This window comes from Chelonoidis abingdonii, chromosome 2 (genome assembly GCF_003597395.2).
Source record: "Chelonoidis abingdonii isolate Lonesome George chromosome 2, CheloAbing_2.0, whole genome shotgun sequence".
In the NCBI taxonomy this organism is placed as follows: Eukaryota; Metazoa; Chordata; order Testudines; family Testudinidae; genus Chelonoidis; species Chelonoidis abingdonii.
The window spans coordinates 152,448,664-152,467,753 of record NC_133770.1 but is presented as its reverse complement, the minus strand read 5'-3'; the positions used below and the strand labels follow the sequence as shown (position 1 = coordinate 152,467,753).

The 19,090-nt window shown below is 57.1% G+C and overlaps 1 protein-coding gene across 10 annotated transcripts in view; it reads right to left on the bottom strand.

Annotated features, from left to right (window-relative positions):
• CAMK2B (calcium/calmodulin dependent protein kinase II beta) overlaps nucleotides 1-18,879 on the bottom strand; it is a 140,205-nt gene extending 121,326 nt beyond the window's left edge. For 6 of the 10 annotated variants that reach the window (XM_032763266.2, XM_075062711.1, XM_075062712.1 and 3 more), the window contains exons 1-2: nucleotides 18,759-18,876; nucleotides 1,055-1,149 (exon numbers count right to left, since the gene is read on the bottom strand). In XM_032763266.2, the coding sequence (XP_032619157.1) occupies nucleotides 1,055-1,149; nucleotides 18,759-18,823 (160 nt within the window). In that variant the 5' untranslated portion in view covers nucleotides 18,824-18,876. Of the gene's footprint in view, nucleotides 1-1,054; nucleotides 1,150-18,758 lie in introns of all 10 variants that reach the window. The other 4 variants (XM_032763275.1, XM_032763300.1, XM_032763214.1 and 1 more) reach the window with 3 other exon arrangements.
• Between the last annotated feature and the right edge of the window lie 211 nt (nucleotides 18,880-19,090).

Sequence of the window (19,090 nt, the reverse complement as noted above, 5' to 3'; positions counted from 1 at the left end):
ATTCTGAGAATTTACCATTTATTCCTACCCTTTGTTCCCTGTCTTTTAACCAGTTCTCAATCCATGAAAGGACCTTCCCTCTTATCCCATGACAACTTAATTTATGTAAGAGCCTTTGGTGAGGAACCTTGTCAAAGGCTTTCTGGAAATCTAAGCACACTGTGTCTACTGGATCCCCCTTGTCCACATGTTTGTTGACCTCTTCAAAGAGCTTTAATAGATTAGTAAGACACGACTTCCCTTTGGAGAAACCATGTTGACTTTTGCCCAACATTTTGTTTTTCTATGTGTCTGACAATTTTATTCTTTACTATTGTTTCAACTAATTTGCCTGGTATGGACGTTAGACTTACCGGTCTGTAATTGCCGGGATCACCTCCAGAGCCCTTTTTAAATATTGGTGTTACAATAGCTATCTTCCAGGCATTGGGTACAGAAGCCGAGTTACAAACCTTAGTTAATAGTTCTGCAACTTCATATTAAAAGACTGTTGTGAAACTTCATACGTCAACCCAGCAAAGCAAAACAGGCCTGCAGAATTCATATCCTCCCTTCTCCTACAACTCAGCCATAGACTTGTGGGAACATGCCAAAGGGGCAGGTCCATTGCGAGACAGCAAGCGCGGAGACGGTGGTCAGTCAGGAAAGTCCACAGGTATCACATACCGACTGGAGTTATTTCATGTCTATTACAGGTGATTTTCAATTTACTGCTGGGTAACTGTTTTAGCAAATGCTGACTCTTTAAAGGCAACCACTGAAATGGCTCGATCCGGCTCTCAATGAAATCGGTGGGTGTGATAGTGTCATCCGCATAGGAGAATAGACACACACACACACACACAACCCTGGGGCCAGGGCAAATGCAGGAAGTCAGACAAAATGATCATCATGTCACCTGCCCTTAAAGCCCACACCCCCCACGGCACTGCCACAAATGGCTGGCAAAGGATCCTTCCCTCCCCTCTGCTGTCACGGAGATGAGAAGGGGAGGCCAACAGATTTCCCAGCTGGCACAGCCATGGAAGGGAAACAAGCCAAGTGCTGACCCTACCTCTTGCAGAGAGCTTCTTGGTGTTGATAATCTTGGCTGCGTACTCATGGCCGGTGCAGAGTTTGACGCAGCGTCGCACGACCGAGAAAGCCCCCCTACAGAGAGGAAAAGAGAGAGAGGAAAAAAAACTAAACTTCCCAAACTCCGCACCAGGATTGCTCAGCAGCAGCCCACCGGGCCGGTTTGGAGAGGCCCTTAGGCTGCTGATTATCGCATTGGCTTAATATTTCAGTGTAACCAGCACAAGACACGGGGACACCTGGCACCAGCTCTGACTCGGCACCTGCCGGAGGATCTAAGGCTGCAGCGTGGCCAGGAACCAGGGAAGAAAGGCCTACAGGCTTCACAGGGCACGTTTGCGGGGATTCTCACTATATGGGGGTGACGCAGGGACCGTTTGTTGTTCAGCGCCAAGGGCTCCCTCCAGAGGGGGTGGAGCCTCTCCCAGCATAGAGGGCGGAGCCTCTCCCATTGAGAGGGAGGAGCTAGTCCACAATGCATTGCAAAAAATGAATATTAGCATATCACCCCCAAACACCCATCAATCCTGGCCCCAAGCCAAGGCCATCAGTGCCCCATAATGCAGCTGGCCAGGACGCAACCCACACACACTTACTCCTAAACACCCCAGCAGCCCTACCTCCTTTCGGGACAACCAGCAATTAGCTGCTGCTGTGCTCGGAGCTGTACAACACACACCAGCAGGGCCTGCCCCAAAGAGCAGACAGGCATGGGAACGGAAGGGCAGCAGGCACCGAGCAGCCCTCAGACAGGAGCTCAGAGCTCTGAGTTTTGGCATCTGGGGTAAAAATTTTCTAAAGCAACCTCAGTGACTGACACCCCCTTCACCCTGTTTTCAAAAGTGACTTGGGGCCAGACTGTCCAAGATACTTAGGTGCCTGAACACGCAGGAGAGCGCCTAGTAGGACAGTCAGACGCATCTAAGCAGGTCAGGCACCCTGTCTCCCATGGGATTTAGGAACCTAACCTGCTTAGGCACTTTTATATCTCACTAGGTGCCTTTCTGCATCTTTGACGATCAGGCCCCATAGCACTCAGCTGCCTCTGCCTCCCGGACAGCCAACGGGAATAGGGCTCATAAGGGTAGGTCCACACTGCAATGAAAAACCCAGGCCAGCTGACTCAGGGGGGCTGTTTAATTGCAGGGTAGATGTTTAGGGGCCCTTCCCCTTGCAGGGTCTTACAGCCCATGCTGCAATGAGACAGCTGGCCCAGGCCAGCCATGGGTTTTTAACTGCAGCGGAGACGTATCCTAAATGTCTACATCATTTCTGAAAATAAGAGTTAGGCTCCTGGGTCATTTCGTTGCTTTGAAAATTTTACCCTTTGACTCTTGAAAATTTTATCCATGGTCTGTATTTTTCACCAAAGAAACCTGTATCCATCTTAGGCCCTGCCAGACTCACTCCTGCTGAATGCTTCCATTCCTAGGGCAGTTCCATGTTTCTTTAGCTACACTTCCAAAATGCTTTTAAACCATGTTTCCCTCCCCTGTTACAATTCCCCAGTCAGGAAACAGAATTCCCTGAACACAGGGAAAACCAGGTGTGAGGAGACCTCTCTGACCCAGCCCTTCTCCCACTGCCTGCCTGGGATTTTGTCAACTCGCTCCCCAGCAGCTCAGCTGGAGACCGTGCCCCCCTCAGTAGGATAAAGGACAAAAGAAGCTGAAGTTCCAAACGTGCTAATGCGGGGATTTTGCAGGATTGTTCTGGATCAGGAAAAGCAGCTTCCACAGATGGAGGTGGTGTTTACTTGTTAAAGCCTAGTTAGCAGCATCCACAGGTGGGCAGGGCAGGCCAGACCAGGTCCAGCCAAAGAGGGGCTAGAAAGTGCTGTCAGCAAGTGGATTTGCTCCTGGCAATGCAGGCAGATAGCCAGAGTTGCTGCGCAGACTGCAGCCTGTCTGAGGCTCTCTAAAAGCCAGTGCTGATCACCGCAGCGCTAAGCATTCCCCAGGTGCCCAAGCCAGCACTCAAAGGGGAAAGCGTTGGCATCCCTAGCTCCTGGACTTCTCGCTCTGCATTGTGATCAGCTGGGAGGTCTCCTTAAGAAAAGCCAGTGGCTCTGGGTGGGCATTAAAGACCTTGGAGCCCCAGCTGAATTCACCCCTTCACCACAGTCATTGCTGTGCAACCAGCTGCTGTCCTCCACCCCAGAGGTGGCTGCATTGCCAGGAGGTAACTTGCATGAGGGAAGCACCACTAATAAATCAATCATGGCTCCAAACATCAGGTGCTGTTGGCCTCACATTGCCACAGCCTGACAAGGGAAGACTAGCCAGCCCTGATCCTGCCATGGAAAAGGGCAGCTGCTTCCCCTGCTGCCCAGGAGATCCTCACCAACAGTCTTGGACACCTCAATTGTCAACACCCCCCAGGAGTTTTTTTAATTTATGCATCCACTCCAAAGCCACTAGCACAATACCTGTGCAGAGCCTCTACCTACAGCATCCTTCAAAACACAGCCCTTTCTCCCAGGCACACTCTTACCCTTCTGCAATCCCTTCTCCCCTCCACTCTGCTAGCCTTCTCCCTCTGCCATTTCCTTCCTGTGCTTTTTAACCACCTCTCCCAGCTGATGGGACAGCCACCTCCTTAACCAGCCAGCCTACACTCTGATTAGGTAATTAAGTACTCTCCGTTCCTCCCTCAAGTCTTCTCTAGGGGAAACTAATCAGAGCTTAAGTGACCGGAGTGCTGGGACAGCTGTTAGCTCTCAGGACTCTGTCACACTCCACATCATCTTGTCCAACCCAGCTGCTCCCCAGAGACCGCTGCTTCTTCAAGAGCTGCAGCTCCCCAGAATGATGAGCTTCATCATCAGAGATTCATGAGTCCTGTCTGGGGGAACAGGGGCTGGGAAAGGGTCACAGTTCGCACCTAGCAGGGCTGAGCTCTGCCCAAAGGGGGCAGAACACAGACTCGCAAGGTGTCTGTGGCTTTGAGCACAGTCACTCCAGCCCGCCCAGGAGCAGGGTGACTGATAGCTTTTCTGGTTTGCTGGAAGTTCAGAGAAAAAAATCAGTTTTGGTCAACCCAAAAACAAGAAGAGTGGGGGGGAAGGATAGCTCAGTGGTTTGAGCATTGGTCTGCTAAATTCAGGGTTGTGAGTTCAGTCCTTGAGGGGGCCACTTAGGGATCTGGGGCAAAAATTGGTCCTGCTAGTGAAGGCAGGGCGCTGGACTCAATAGCCTTTCAAGGTCCCTTCTAGTTCTAGGAGATTGGTATACCTCCAATAATTATTATCATCAGAATTTCCAGTGACAAGCAAAAAAAAATTAATAATTGCAGGGTGAACAGAACATTTTGTTTCAATTTCATCTCATCAGCCCATTTTTTGAAAACTAAAATGAAAGGCTATTTCCCATTAAAAAATCATTTCCAGTGGAACCACTCACCCCAGCCTCCCCCAGGGGTCTTGGCCCAGTTTAGATCAGCCCTAGGCAGAGACCTGTAGGGAGGGCAGGGTAACAATTTTCAGTGGAAACTTCTGCAGCTGCTGCCTGGGCAGGAAAGCAAAGAGCACCCAGGGTTCCTGGGGCAAAGGGAATGGAGACAGACCCCCCTCCCCATGTTCCTTGCTGCCCCATTATGCATCTGGCTATCCTGGCTGGGGGATGAAATGACTAGTTGGGGGCTCAGAGCCACAGAGCAAAGCTAGGCATCCTGTTCTCCCTGCATGCACCCATTAAACACCCTCCCTTTCCTCTCTTATTTATTGTCTGGATCGCAGCAGTGCCAAAAGCACCCAGCATGGGCCAGGACCCCCTCTGCGCTAGGCGCTGCATGAACAGCGACTGCAGAGAGAACTCCCAGCAGAAACCCATCTCAGTAAACCTGGGCACTTTCTGCAGGGGGAGCATGAGAGTTGGATTCATCCCACTACCCTCCCGTCTCTCCCTGCCAAGTCTCTTCTGGGCCCACATCTCAGTTACTTCCCCCTGTGTCTTCCCTACAGGGAGCGACGCCTCACAGAACAGGGGCCCCAGTTGCCAAGCAGAGGCACACCCCCAACCCCCACCCCACACAGCCGAGGGGAGGAGCCTCTCCCAGCATAGAGGGCGGAGCCTCTCCCATTCAGAGGGAGGAGCTAGCCCACAACACATTGCAAAAAAATTTATATTAGCCTATCACCCCCAAACACCCATCAATTGTGGTCCCAAGCCAAGGCCATCAGCACCCCATAATACAGCTGGGCAGGACTCACCCCATACACACTTATTCCCACACACCCCAGCAGCCCCACCCCCTTTCGGGACAACCAGCAATTAGCTGCTGCTGTGCTCGGTGCTGTATAACATACCAGATACCAGCGGGGCCTGCTCCAAAGAGCAGACAGGTCTGGGGACGGAAGGGCAGCAGGCAGCGAGCAGCCCTCAGACAGGAAGGCAGGAGCCATTCCCGCCACGCACAGCACGGGATCCCCCACTCCCACCCCACACAGCTGAGAGGAAGCAAGGCCATGCTGCGTGAGGTCCCGTGGAGCGATTCCTGCCACGCGTGGCACGGAATCCGCCCCCCCCACCCACACACAGCCGAGGGGAAGCCAGGCCACGCTGCGTGAGGCCCCATGGAGCGATTCCCGCCACACATGGCACAGGATCCGCCCCCCCCCACACACACACAGCCAAGGGGAAGCCAGGCCGCGCTGCGTGAGGCCCCGTGGAGCGATTCCCGCCACACATGGCACAGGATCCCCACATGAGGCTTTCAGCTTGAGAGCGTTTCTAATGATCTTCTGCCCCCGGCTCCTCCTTTCTTAGCAGCGCTGAGCAGAAAGTGTCTGGCCAGACCCGACAGTGGCACATTCCACTCGCAGTGCCGACAGGCGCTGACGGGCAAACGGGGCCATCCTATTCCCTTCAAACACCTTCAAAAGAGGGAGGCAGCAAGCGGTGCCTTCAAAGAGCAGCCAACAGAAAGGCAATCTGCAGAGAGCAGCTCCAGGCCTTCCCCTGCGACCAGCAGGGGGCAGGCAAAGCAGACCAGATCACCTAACAGAGGTGGGGCCAGGGGGATTCTCAGATGGGGACATGGAATCTGGCCCAATGCCAGCACATGTCCAGACACCCCAGGATATCAACAGCTACACCCAGCCGGGGGCTGCAGGGAGTGGCTTGCTCCCACAGCCTTGTATTTCCCGCTGGAGCTTTTTTCCCCAAGCCGTGCGCAGGGTGGGTGATTTTTGACCCTGATCAGTGAGATTTTCTGCTCCAAACCTCTGGACTTAGGAGCCACCAAGGGGTTGGCTGGAAGAGAAGAACAGCCTGAGAAAGGCCATTCAGTGATTTCCTGAGGCCCTGACCTCGGGGAGGTCACATGGGCAAAGCAACCCTTCGGGCCATGGGACAAACAGGCTCTGGACTGTGGGAGCCCTTGGGAGTTCAGCTGCCCTCTTCGGGCAGGGACTAGGTCTTTGCTCTGTGTTCACAGAGCAGCTGCCACACCTGATCCTGGTCCCACCTGTCTGGCTCTGAGGTGCTACAAATACATAACAAGCAGCGGGATCTATCTGAGCACCTTGCAAGGGGTTTGTTTCCTGGAGCCCGGCATCATACATCTCCATTGTACAGGTGGAGAACTGATGGCCAGAGACACCCACTCAAGGTCACACAGAAAGTCTGTAGCAGAGCAGGGATAGGATCACGGTCTAATCACTGAGCCGTCCTTCCTCAAGGGCTTCCTTGTATCTGTGCTGGGCACATGGCTCCCTGGGGTCAGAGAGAGGAGAGGGGACTTAAGAACGGCCATAAAGGGTCAGACCAAAGGTCCATCCAGCCCAGTATCCTATCTTCCAACAGTGGCCAGTGCCAGGTGCCCCAGAGGGAATGAACAGAACAGTAACCCATCTCCTGTTGCTCGTTCCCAGCTTCCGGCAAACAGAGGCTGCTGACACCATCCCTGTCCAGCCTGCCTAATAGCCATTGATGGACCTATCCTCCATGAACTTATCCAGTGCTTTTTTGAACCCTGTTATAGTCTTGGCCTTCACAATATCCTCTTGCAAGGATTTCCACTGGTTGACTGTGCGCTGTGTGAAGAAATACTTCCTTATGTTTGTTTTAAATCTGCTGCCCATTAATTTCATTGGGTCACCCCTAGTTCTTGTATTATGAAAAGGAGTAAATAACACGTCCTTATCTACTTTCTCTACACCAGTCATGATTTTAAAGACCTCTATCACATCTCTCCTTAGCCGTCTCTTTTTCAAGCTGAAAAGTCCCAGTCTTATTAATCTCTCCTCACACAGAAGACGGTCCATACCCCTAATCATTTTTGTTGCCCTTTTCTGAACCTTTTCCAATATATCTCTTTTGAGATGGGGTGGACCACATCTGCACATAGTATTCCAGATGTGAGTGTACCATGAATTTACACAGAGGCAATTTGATATTTTCTGTCCTATTATCTATCCCTTTCTTAATGATTCCCAACATTCTGTTAGGGAAGATATGTGCTAGGTGGCCGGTCCCTTCCCCAGGGGCTCAGGCCAGGCCAGAACGAATCCCTAAAGAAGCAACCCACTTCAGTACCACAGAGAGAACACGCTCAGGTACCATCTGTACGTGGCAGAACAAGCTGCCCTGGTATCATGGCATGATCCCAAAGGTGCCAGCAGCTGTGTCCCTAGGTGTCTGAACTGCTGAAAGTGAACAGGGGGATTATGGCAGAGTCTAGACGCACCGGTATCAAGACTCGGGGCCCCTCTATGCCACATGCCCCTCAGGTATCACCTTCAGTAACTCCTCGTCTTCCTCCTGCCCCGGCAGGTGTCTGCAGAGTCCCCTTAGCCATCTCTTCGCTGAGCCTTCCCGAGAAGATCCCCCCTCCAGCCTCTCTGTGTCTCGATGATAAGCAGGCACCAAGGACCAGATGCTATGTCTCAGAGACAGTTGCATCAGAGCTCCATCGGATTGTCTCCTCCCTGGTCTGTGACTGATCCTTCCTGGTACAGAGCCCCAAACTGTGCTGGCCAGCTGTGCTGCCAGGTTTGCTGTGCCTGCCAGAGGCCTTGTCTGCACCACACACTGGGCCCCCAAACTGCCCCAGGCCATGGCTCCACTGGCAGAAGCTGTAATGTAGACAAGGCTGGCTCTAAGACAACACAAAGGTGAAACGCCGGAGTCCTGTCTACACTACAGCAGACACCAGGGCAGCTGTGCCCGTTGACAATTCCTGGTCCTGATATTGCCAGGGCAGTTGTAGCCTACATGTCCGTGGTGTTACTGCCTCTTCCATGGTGGAAAGGGCCAGTTTAAGTGTTGAATCAGCGTTTGCAGCGCCCAGATCTGTGGCCTGAGAACCAACGGGAGGCACAGTCACTGCTCGGCAGATGGCATTGGTGACTTTCCTGAATCCAGTTAGACATGCAGACCCCAGCTCCTATTTCATCCATCTCACAGACCTTCTGACCAGCCCTCCGACCCCACTTCTGATCTGTGTGCTCCACTCAGCGTTCAGGCCAGCCCACCTCCATTCTACTGCTCTGATCCCAGCCCCAGCCCAGTCCTGTGCCCAGGGGAGTGGTCCAATCCCAGCGTGCAAGGAAAGGGTGGGGGTGGATGGACGGGGACTAACCAGAGCCCGTCTCTGGCTGCTCCGGGTGAAATCCCCGGACAAAACCATGACTAGCAATTAACTACAGTTCCATCCGCCCAAACCCTGGTCAGCACCCAGCATTTCAGGTGCAGAAGGATCTGTCCCAGGAGCTCTCGCTTCTGGCCTGTCAGCAAGAAACAGCAGCCTGCATGGACTGAACAGAGAGACTGTCCCTTAGAGAGCTAGGGAGAGACCCCCTTGCCTCCCCCATATTAAAGCATAGAAACCGCCACTCACCCAGCAACGGGGTCTTTATCAGAGCCCCTTCTGTCTCTCAGGCTGCTCCTCCAGCCCCATCCTGGCAGTACACTGCAAGATTTGGATCATCCCATGCCCCCAGGTGGCGGGGCAGGCCTGCTAATCCCACTGGAGTCAGGAGAGACCTGAGGCCCAGAGACGAAGGCCAGGTTTGTAATGGTTTCCAGGCACCGTTACGCTCAGCGTTGCAACACCTAATGGGTTTAGGAGCTGACACCTCATTCCCAAAGGGATTTAGGCACCTGACTGCCTTCAAATCTCTGGACCTCGGTGATTAGCCCACAGCCCCCCAGGAGTCAGTCTAGGGCTGAGCTAGGGCCTTAGCCACTAGGCCACCCTTCCTCTCTGCCCTCACCACCAGCCAGGCACCAGTGCCCAGAAGCAGAGCCCAATTCTGCAGCCCCCCTCCATGGAAGGTGTCACGGAGTGTGGGGGAGACAAGGCCCTGCCCCCCCGGCTTCCTGTGATTCACCGTGACTCTCAGCCAGGCAGTAACACAGAAGGTTTATTTAGACGACAGGAACACAGTCCAAGACAGGTCTTGCAGGTACAGACAACAGGACTCCCTCAGTCAGGTCCCTCTTGGGTGGGGGCTAGGGAGGCCAGAGCCCTGCCTGGGCACCCCTCCATTTTCCCAGCTAGCACCAAACTGAAAAAACTCCAACCGCTCCTCTCCCTTTATCTCTTTCCTGGGCCAGGGGGTCAGCTGATCTCTTTGTTCTCCAACACCTTCAGTTGGCACCTTTGCATGGGAGGGGCCCAGGCCATCAGTTGCCAAGAGACAGAGCATCAGCCATTCTCTGTGCAGACACCATCACACTGGCCCTCTAGGGCTCTGCAACAATCACACACCCCCAGACACTCAAGAAATGCATAGGGGAAACCGAGGCACCCACACAGCACTCAGAGAAAACATTAAGAACATTCCCACTTCGTCACAGAAGGAATCCCCCACAAAAGCTGGTAACCTCCCTCCACCATAACTAGAAGCAACAATGCTGAGAACAGTGATCCCCCAGAGCACATTACTGCCTTGTGAACTACAGAGCATCTACGCTGGCCAGTCACAGCAGGGCCCACATCGTGCTAGGGGCTGTACAAACTCAGAACAGAGGGACGCTCCCCTCCGCGGAAAGCCAATAAGCAAGACAAGAGACAACAGGTGCATACAGAGGGGAAAGCGCAGTACAGGTCAGTGTGATGGCCGCCAGCCCGGTGCCCGAGATCCGGTGTCGGGGAGTGGGGAGATCTGGCATCCCCATCCCGTCAATCAGAGTTCAAAGCGGAGGCTCGGCTGGGGATAAGAGGCCAAAGCGATGGGGCTCTGGCTCTGAGCAAGTTCCCCTGCCCCCAAGGTCCATGCAGGGCAACCCCTCTGAGCACCCTCCACAGGCAAGGCAGGCTCAGAGTGTCCCCCAGCAGTTCTCCAGCATCAGCACATCTGCTCCCCCAAATCTAAAAGCCCACACTAGCTCGGAAAGGTCCCCTGAACTGGACACAGTCCAGGCCTGCGAGGGGACCCGCTCCCCCTTTCTGCCACTCTAACAGCCCTTCCCCACTGGCACCCAGGCCCCACCTGCTGCAAAGATGGCACCAGCTGTCCCAGAGAACCCAGCCCCGGCAGACGTTCACACTAGGCTCTCGGTGGGCTGGGACAGTGCCTGGGGAGAGCTCAGAACCAACACAGCCAGTGAGGCTCCCATGGGGACCAGGGGCAACAAAATGGGGCAGGCAGCAAGCAGTGGGTCAGAGACCCCAGCACGGGCACCCTGGCAAGAACAAGAGGAAGAGGGAACTGCCCCCGTGTCCCTGATGCCTCTGATCTGGTCAAGCGGGAGCTAAAGCACAGAGCTGGGAGCCAGGACTCCTGGATTCTTCCCCAGCTCTGCCATTGGGTAGGTCTGACGTCACCCGTGCGGCGTCCCTGCTCTGCCCCTCAGTAAAGGGGGGGTAATGAAACCCACCTCGCTGCAGGGCGCTGCGCTAACGCTAAGGAAGGCACAGCCTGTGGATGGAAAGCGCTGGGGAAGGATTATGACTGACAAGCCTGGCAATGAACAGGGGCAGGGGGGCACTGCCTCCTCCTGGAGAGAGTCAGCTACTTCAGGATCCTCCCTGTGTGTCATAGTCTCTGTACTGCTAAGAGCTAGGGGATATTCTCAGGCGGACAGGGGATCTGGGGCCCTGGCACTGCAGCGACATGTGTGGTGCTCTAGGCCAGCTGCATTAGAAAACCTGGCAAGCGAGGGCAGGAACAGTGCGGAGCAGCAGCAGCTGCCTCAGCACACGGTGCCGTCATGAGCCTGTATTTGCCAGCGCAGTCTGTTGCCATGGAAACACTGGGTGCCCCGGATTGAGGATTGCTGCAGGGGGCGAGGAAAGAAGCGTGGGTGGGAAGACGGGAGGCGGGTGGTGGGGGAAGCACGGGCAGGGGCACAGGATGGCAGGAGTGAGGAGTTCCTCTGGGTGGAATGAGAGGGGCCCTGACCATCCTCCAGAGCCAGCTGCAATCGAGGAATGGCCTCAGCAGCATTGCTCACGGGCACAGCACTGCAGCTGGGCCAGGGCCGTCTCTGCAGCCACAGCAAGTGACAGCCCTCCCCCTCCATCCAGAAACAAACCTATTACCTGGGGGACGCAGTGATGGAAAGGAACAGGCTCACATCCTGCCCCAGCACTGGTTTGCCTCTGCATGAAGCCCTGGCTCGCCCGCCAGCTTTCCCGTTTCCACACCCGGCAGCTGGCATGTCGGGGGCAGGGGACCCGCACACTCTGCTCCATTGCAGAGCAAGATGCCCCATCCCGGGCACGCAGCTGAGCCAGCAGAGAGGGCCGGCAGAGGTTCCCTGGGGTCCAGTTTGTTCTGCCCCACATGCTGCCTGCAGATGCTCTGCTGGGGAAGGGGCAGGGGGCCTCCAACTTGCAGGCCCCACCCTGCTCCTGGCCCTGCAGAATGGCGAGCGCTGGAGGGTTTCCCCGGTGTCTAATTCCTGCCCTCTGTACTGCAGCCCCGAGAACCTCTCCAAATCTCACCCGAGGCCAGGCTCCCCCTTCAATCCCCGCTCATTGCCGCCTTCATCCCCCACCGCTGAGCTGCCCATCGCCTTTGCTCCCCAGCATGGCATAACCCAACCAGGCAGTGCCACTCCATCGCTGGCTGGGCCATATCATCCACGCGCCGCCCTTGCTCCAAGCCCGTTGGGGCTTGGCGCACATCATGATGGCCTGGCTGTAATCTCCTTGATAGCGCTAACCTCGCCCTGCATTTGCTGGGATTCCCCAGCTCCCCGCAGCCTGGCAGGCAGAACCACCACCAACTCCCCCGGGGCCGACAGAGCCTGGGGGTCCTCTGGCTCCATGACCCCGTTAGCTGCAGGAGCGCAGACACTCACGCCCTGATCCAGGCCCCCCCATGGATGCACCACCCGGGGTGCACGGCACTGGCCTGGTGTGGCCTATAACCACAGCTTCCCAGCCCTGCAGAGCTGGATGAGCCTCCCGATGGCCAGTTTCTCCCCCCACAGAACAGCAGACCCCCCTGTCACAGAGTCCCCGGGCAATGCTCTGGAACTGCTCCCCACTAAGCCAGTCAGGACTTTGGGGAGCCTCCTCTCCCTTGGAGCAGACTTGTTCAGGGCAAGAAGCTCACACGTCTTCACCTCCTGGGTCTCTCCTTGGAGCATTCAGCATCCTTTCTGCCCCCCGTGTGTTCCCACAGCGAGCCCACCCCAGGTGGGGTCCTGGGAAAGCCACGTTTCTGCAACCCCACCTTGCAGTCAGATGTGACTCTTAGCCAGCAAAAACAGAGGTTTATTCGATGACAGGAACAGGTCTAAAACAGAGCTTGTAGATACAGCAAACCAGACCCTTGGCTGGGTCCATTCTGGGGGCAGTGAACCAGACCCTAGGTCTGTACTTCACTCCTCGTCCCCAGCAAGCTCCAGACTAACCACCCCTCCAGCCCCTCCTCTCTGCTCAGCTCCTTTCCCGGGCCAGGAGGTCACCTGATCCCTTTGTCCCACACCTTCAGTTGGCACCTTTGCAGAGGAGGGCCCAGGCCATCAGTTGCCAGGAGACAGAATTGCCAGGCATTTAGGTGCACTGGCTCTTTGCTCTGCAGCAATCCCACACCCTTAGCCCACCACCTAGATACTTAAGAACTGCCTAGGGGACACTGAGGCACCAACACAGTATTCAGAGCAAACATTAAGAACAGTCCCAGTTCGTCACACCCCCACCCCCATGAGAGTGCTGTCATCCCCCGGAGGCACTGCCCAGCCAGGCACTGAGTACATTTCTGCTCACACCCCCGCTGCTGCTGTTGCTTCTGGGCTGGCTGCCTTGTTGTTTCTGATCCACACGGCTAACAAGCCTTCAGCTGAGTGGGGAAGAGGGCAAGGGAAGGACGGGGCCTTGCCAGCGTCTCAGGGCAATGCAACCAAGGCTGAGTCTTAAACCCCTTCCCAAAGCCCGCAGCCGAGTGCCTGCCTGTGGCTAGCAGGGGCCCAGAGCCGCTGCAGTTCAGTGAGATGCCAGGTGTCCCGGCAGGGAGCCGTCACAGAGAGAGGATGGGCAGTGGCAAAGGAAGGGTGATTGGAGCAGCCATCTGCTCCGGAGCTGGCAGAGCCCTGCATGAGAGGGAGGATGGCACCTCCCAGCCGGTCTGACTGGCACCACGGCCCAGGGATAGGATAAAAATGGCAGGGTGAGCTGGGGTGGGGAGGGGAAGCCTGAGCTGGGAAAGGCTGCGAGCTTCTAAACAGGTGCCGGGGCCTAGCCAGGGTTGCTAGGGTCTGGGTTTGCATCAGTGCCCAGAGCTGGCACTTCAATCAACCAGAGGGTTTGGGGCTAGTTATGGCAGCCCCACGCTGTCCACTGGTCTCACCCTAGAGTCACTCCCAGGACAGATCAGACATGGGGCCCCATTCCTGTCTCAGACACTGGCACCCTGTAGCCACCAGTTCTGGAAAAACCTGCCCATGAGGACCTTCCCCCTAGAGACTGGGTCCCATGCTGAGGCCAGGCTGGGGTGTTAGATGAGACTCCCTTCTTTTATACCTAACTACTAATGCCAGTAACTGAGAACTGTCTATTTCACTGTCCAGCTAACTGTCCAATCCTCTCGCGAACCCCACTGAGCTCCGGGCCTCGGTCAGATCCTGCAGCGGTGAGTTCCACCGGCTAATTACCCGATGTGCAATAATTTTCTTTCTTGGTTTCAGCCAGCTGGCTTTTGGTCCCGCTTCCCGGCCCCTTGTCCTTGTATTATGATGAAGGTAAACATTGGCGCACCTGCTCTATCTTAGACCCCTGTGTCTTGCGCCTGCATCATTCATTGGTCTTTGCCCCGAAGGTAGCAGAAAGAGCACTGGAATGGGCCTTGACAGTGGCACTCAGCTCGCTGCAGTATGTCTGCCACCATCCCTTCCCAATGCTCTGTTTGATTCCCTGCGCACCACCCGGGCATTGACGGATGAGCTCCCAGAGCTGGCGAAGGAGACCCTCTCATGCCTCGGGAGTTGGGGTGAGGAGTCAGACATCACCACAAGGCCCTGCAGCTGGCAGCAGCCCTCACAGACCTCTCTACTCTAAGACAGACAGCATGGCCTAGTGCCTAGAGCAACTCAACTGGGACTCTGGAAATCTGGGTTCAGGTTCTGCCATCAGCCTGCTGGGTGACCCTGGGTAAGTCACTTCCCTGCTCTGGGCCTCAGTCTCCCCATCTATGAAGCACTTTGAAAGCCACTGGTGGAGAGGGAGACGTCTGAGCCAGGCATTCGTTGCTTCATACTCTTAGAGGTGCTGGTCCCATAAATGCCCCTCGCTGGCCCAGCTGCTTCTTTTCACTCCCTTGGCCATGTTCCTTTCCGAGCCCAAGGCTCCTCATTGACTTCTAGGCCCCCAAGCGTGCGTCAGGGCAGCAGACAGGTCTGCACCCCAGGAGCCAGGTGACCACCCCGGCCAGCAGCCCCAGCTCACCCGTCCAGCCTGTCCCTAATGGTTCCTGGAAGTCACCTGCTGTTTATTCCACAGGGCTCCGCACAGCAGCTGGGGAACAGCCCACGTTCACACACCCTGCAGCCCAGGTTGGCTATCGTTTATTGGCCGAGCTGCCTTGGGGCAGGTAGCTATGTGCTGCCCAATAGCCCCGCCTCCACCTGCTAGCCCCTCCACACCAAAGGGCCTTTGTGCAAAATGACCCTCCTGGTCCCCCAAGGGACTAAATCCCCGTGCACCCAAAGGACAGGATAGCAGGGGGCATGCTTCAGCGGAGACACCCCCGGCATGGGTAAATAGAAGCCTCACCAAGAAAGTCCTGGGGATCAAGAGCAGGCCACAGGTAGCCAGAAGCAGGGAGCCGGGTCAGCTCTCCAAGCAGGATGGGCCCAGCTCACAAAGAGACCCCCGTTGCACTGGGCTCCGAGCAGACTGGCAGCCGCTGCTGATCTGCTCAGTGATTTCGAACACACCCATCACCCTAGTATCTGAGCTCCACCATGGTCCACGAGCAGCCCCACTTCAGCACCCGTGGGGAAACTGCTGTGTCCCTGCAGGGGGGCTTAGTCCTTAGGCCTGGACACACCAAGCGTGCCAAAGTGAGAATTTTTATGAGCCTGGTGTGCCTCAATTTCCCCATACATTGGATGGCTACCTGGTTGGGAGTGGGAGGAAGGATTACATTTGCTCTCAGGGAAGACTAAGGGACATAAATGCAGGTGGAATGAACAGGGGAAGCGCTGGCTGACCTGGGAACCGAGGCAGAGAGAGACACACACACCAGGGATGAAGTTCACTACAGGTCTGCTCTGGGTCGACCCGGATGGGCTACACTTTAACCTTCCTTTCTCTAGGCCAACCTCAGGACTTCCTGCGCTGCAGTCCAGGTGACTAACAAACCCGCCTTCTGCAAAGGCCGGGTGAGGTGCGTTCTCCCTGCAGAGTGTTCCCATCTCTCCCGGGAGCCTGGCTCCGTGCGACTGGCAGGAGGAGCTTGTGGCACGAAGCAGGAGTGCAGGAGCCTCTGGGGCTCAGACTCCGGCGGCTGCGAGGCCACGTGGCCTAACCTGAAGGCACAGTGAGCCCCCCTTGGGATCTGACACATCGAAGGGGTTCCTCCAGGAGGCTGTTCTGAAGCTGGGGGCGTAGCCAGGCGCCTCCCCGGCAGCTCGCTGACAGCTTGGAGGAAGGCTCTCCGACAAGCACGCCAGCCAGTTCTGGAGCAGCCCTGCAGTGCCCGGCTCTCCTCGGACAACACTTCCCAGGTCCTATGGGGGCCGGCTCCTGACCTTCATTTCCAAGGCCCTGGAAGTCTGTCCCACTGCTGCCCTTCTGCAGGCCCTGTTCTGTTTTACGGTGCCCACGCCACCTCCTCACTCTGCCGAATTCACGCCTGTCAAAGAGCCTCCAGAGAAATGTGGAAACCCAGCGGTCGGGGCTGCAGACACCGTGTTCTGCAGCAGGAAGGGAGGGTCCCTCGCTATACAGCTCTGGCAAAAACACCCTCCCCCCACCCACACACATACCCCCAGCACGTGCCCTCAGCTCCGTCTCTCCCAGACGCATCATGTTCTGCACCCTTCCAGGACACATTCAACATCTGGGACTGTTGTGACTGTCTCTGAGCACCCTACAATCTTCAGCCTGTTTCTCCTCCTCGCTCCACCTCTGGAGGGAAGGGCAGAGCTGTTATCCCCAATGAATACATGGGAACAGAGGCCCACAGGGACGGGGTGACTCGCCCTGGGTCACAGAGCATCACTCCACAGATGCCAATTCCAGTCCCCCCCCCATGACCCAGCCACTGGCAAGGAGGGGACAATCTCTCTCTACACCTCTGGGCAGAGCCTACCTGGCATTTCGTGTTCGTTTCTGGGTGCCCGACTACTACGAGCATTCTCAGAGAGCCTAGGCGCTCCAGTCCCAGCCCGACCCTGTTGTGCCAGGCACTGGACAGACGCGGAACCAAAAGACTCCCCACCCCAAAGCACCGGCCGTCCAAGTAGCAGATGTAGAAAAACTGGCAGAAGTTCCCAGCCAAGCAACGCAGGCGGCTGGGAGCTGTATAAGGAAAGACGGTGAGAGCTAAATCCATACATCTCAGCCAAGTGGCGAAGGAGGGGGCAGCAGAATTATTGTAGGATGTTTAAACCTTCCAGGCACGCTTCAAAGCCCCTGTTTGTTTGCAGGCCTTTGGGAAGGGATGCATGCAGGGGGGCGTTGAGACAGGTTGTATTGGGGTGGCCAGGCTTGCATTAAAGATGGAGCAATTTGCAAGGAATGGAATATTTTCAGCGGTTGTGAAACGGCAGAGCCAAGATTATCCCAGCTGGGGAGATATTCACCCCAAATTCACTGCTCAGCTTGAGACACTCCAAGAGGTCCTGAGTCTGAGCTAGCGCCAAGCACCACCTCTCCGAAACCCAGGCCACTTTAAGGGGTCTCAGACTGGAGATGCCCCAAAAGAGCAGTGACTTCTGATAGCCATGGAGCATGGGTGTGAAATGTATGCCACTGACATGCAGAGGGAGATGCTCCTCACCAGCCAGACCTCTTGGGGGGCAGCTGGGGTGGGGAAAGCCCCCTCAGTAGGCAGCACTGAGCGCCGGCCCCCTGGCATGAGGCTGGGTCCCAGTGTGGGCATGCAGATGGCAGGGTGCCCACATCGTGCATTCTCCCAGACCCCAGCATGGCAGCTCCAGCCCCTACTCACTAGAGGGGCAGCTGTGCCAGCCTGCAGCCGGGCACTAGTGACCTGTAGGCACGGGGGGGGGGGGGGGGAGACGCTGAACCAATCTGCCAGGACAGCTCCTCTCCCTGCCCAGCACCCACGGGCTGCCCACTCTGTGACACTGCTACTCTGGAGCCCTAGGCGCACTGATCTTCCCTGGAGGGGGGACCCCCCTCCCAGCTCCCCTTCTCCAGCGCCAGCACATGGCCCTGAATGCAAAGAGGGGTGATTGCTGCCAGCCTGGGGCAGGGTGCCAGAGTAGGTGGAGCCTTCCACAGCCCTGGGGCATCACCGAGAGCGCCCCCCAGCCAAAAATCAGCGGTGGTGCTGGGGGGGGGGCGCTTCTAAGTGCAACTAATGACCGAGGAGCAGGAGCAGGCGGGGGGAGGGCCGGTCCCCGGGGCTGCGCCGGGCCAGGCAGACAAACCACTGCAGTAGGGGTGAGGTGGCTGGGAGAGCCCCGCAGAACCGGCTGCCTAAAAATACCGGCGCGGCTGCAGAAGCCTATAAATACGCGGCGAGCCCGAGCCGGAGGGGGGTGGGGAGGACCCAGCGCCGCAGGGGAGCGGGGGGGGTCTAGGGTTTCTGGCACAAGGGACCCGCTGAAGGGCCAGTGCCATTCTCCAGATGGTTCCCATTCCTCCTGCAACATGCGTCATGGCTGCGAGCTCCGGCCGGCAAGCGAGCCCCCAGCCCCCGCTGCCACCAGCCCCGGCACATGGCAAGTAGTAGGACGCCCCGCCGGGGGGAAGGGGCAGCCGGCAACCAGAGCAGCCTGGGCCAGGCTCCCCCCCCCGCACACACACACTAGGGAACCCCCAGCACGGTGGCACCCCAGAGCCAGCAGCCACCTTCCAGCCACCCCCGCGGGGCTTCCCCCCCCGGCCCGTGCGCCCAGGGCGCAATGGAGAGCGCACCCCCTGCCCCGCAGCATCCGTGCTAGGCGGGGGGGGCAGCACCCCCGGATCCTCCCATCAGGCCCTGTAACAGGGGAGGGGAATGACCCCCAGCTCCCCCCACCCCCGAGGGGCGCAGCTCTCCCGTCCCGGGCGCCCCTGCCCCGGGCGCGCCGCTGGCTCCAGACGCGGCTCCTTACTTGCCAATTTCCTCGTACAGCTGGTACTCGTCGGTGAAGCGGGTGCAGGTCACGGTGGTTGCCATCGCGGCTGCCGCTTCGCTCCGCAATGAGCTGGGCTCCGGCTCCGCCTGGCAGCGGGGGAGGGAGGGGCTGGCAGGGGCGGGGGCAGGAGCCACCCAGCCCGCTGCGCTCCGAGGCTCCCTGCGAGCGGCGAGTCCCCCCACCCCGGCGGAGAAGCAAGTGCCAGCCCCTCGGGGACCCCCGCAGCTCGGGGAGTGGTACGGCCAGCCCAGCGACCCCCCGCACCCAGGGTATGGGGTGGTGTCAGGCCCCCCCCCAGGGGCCCCCGG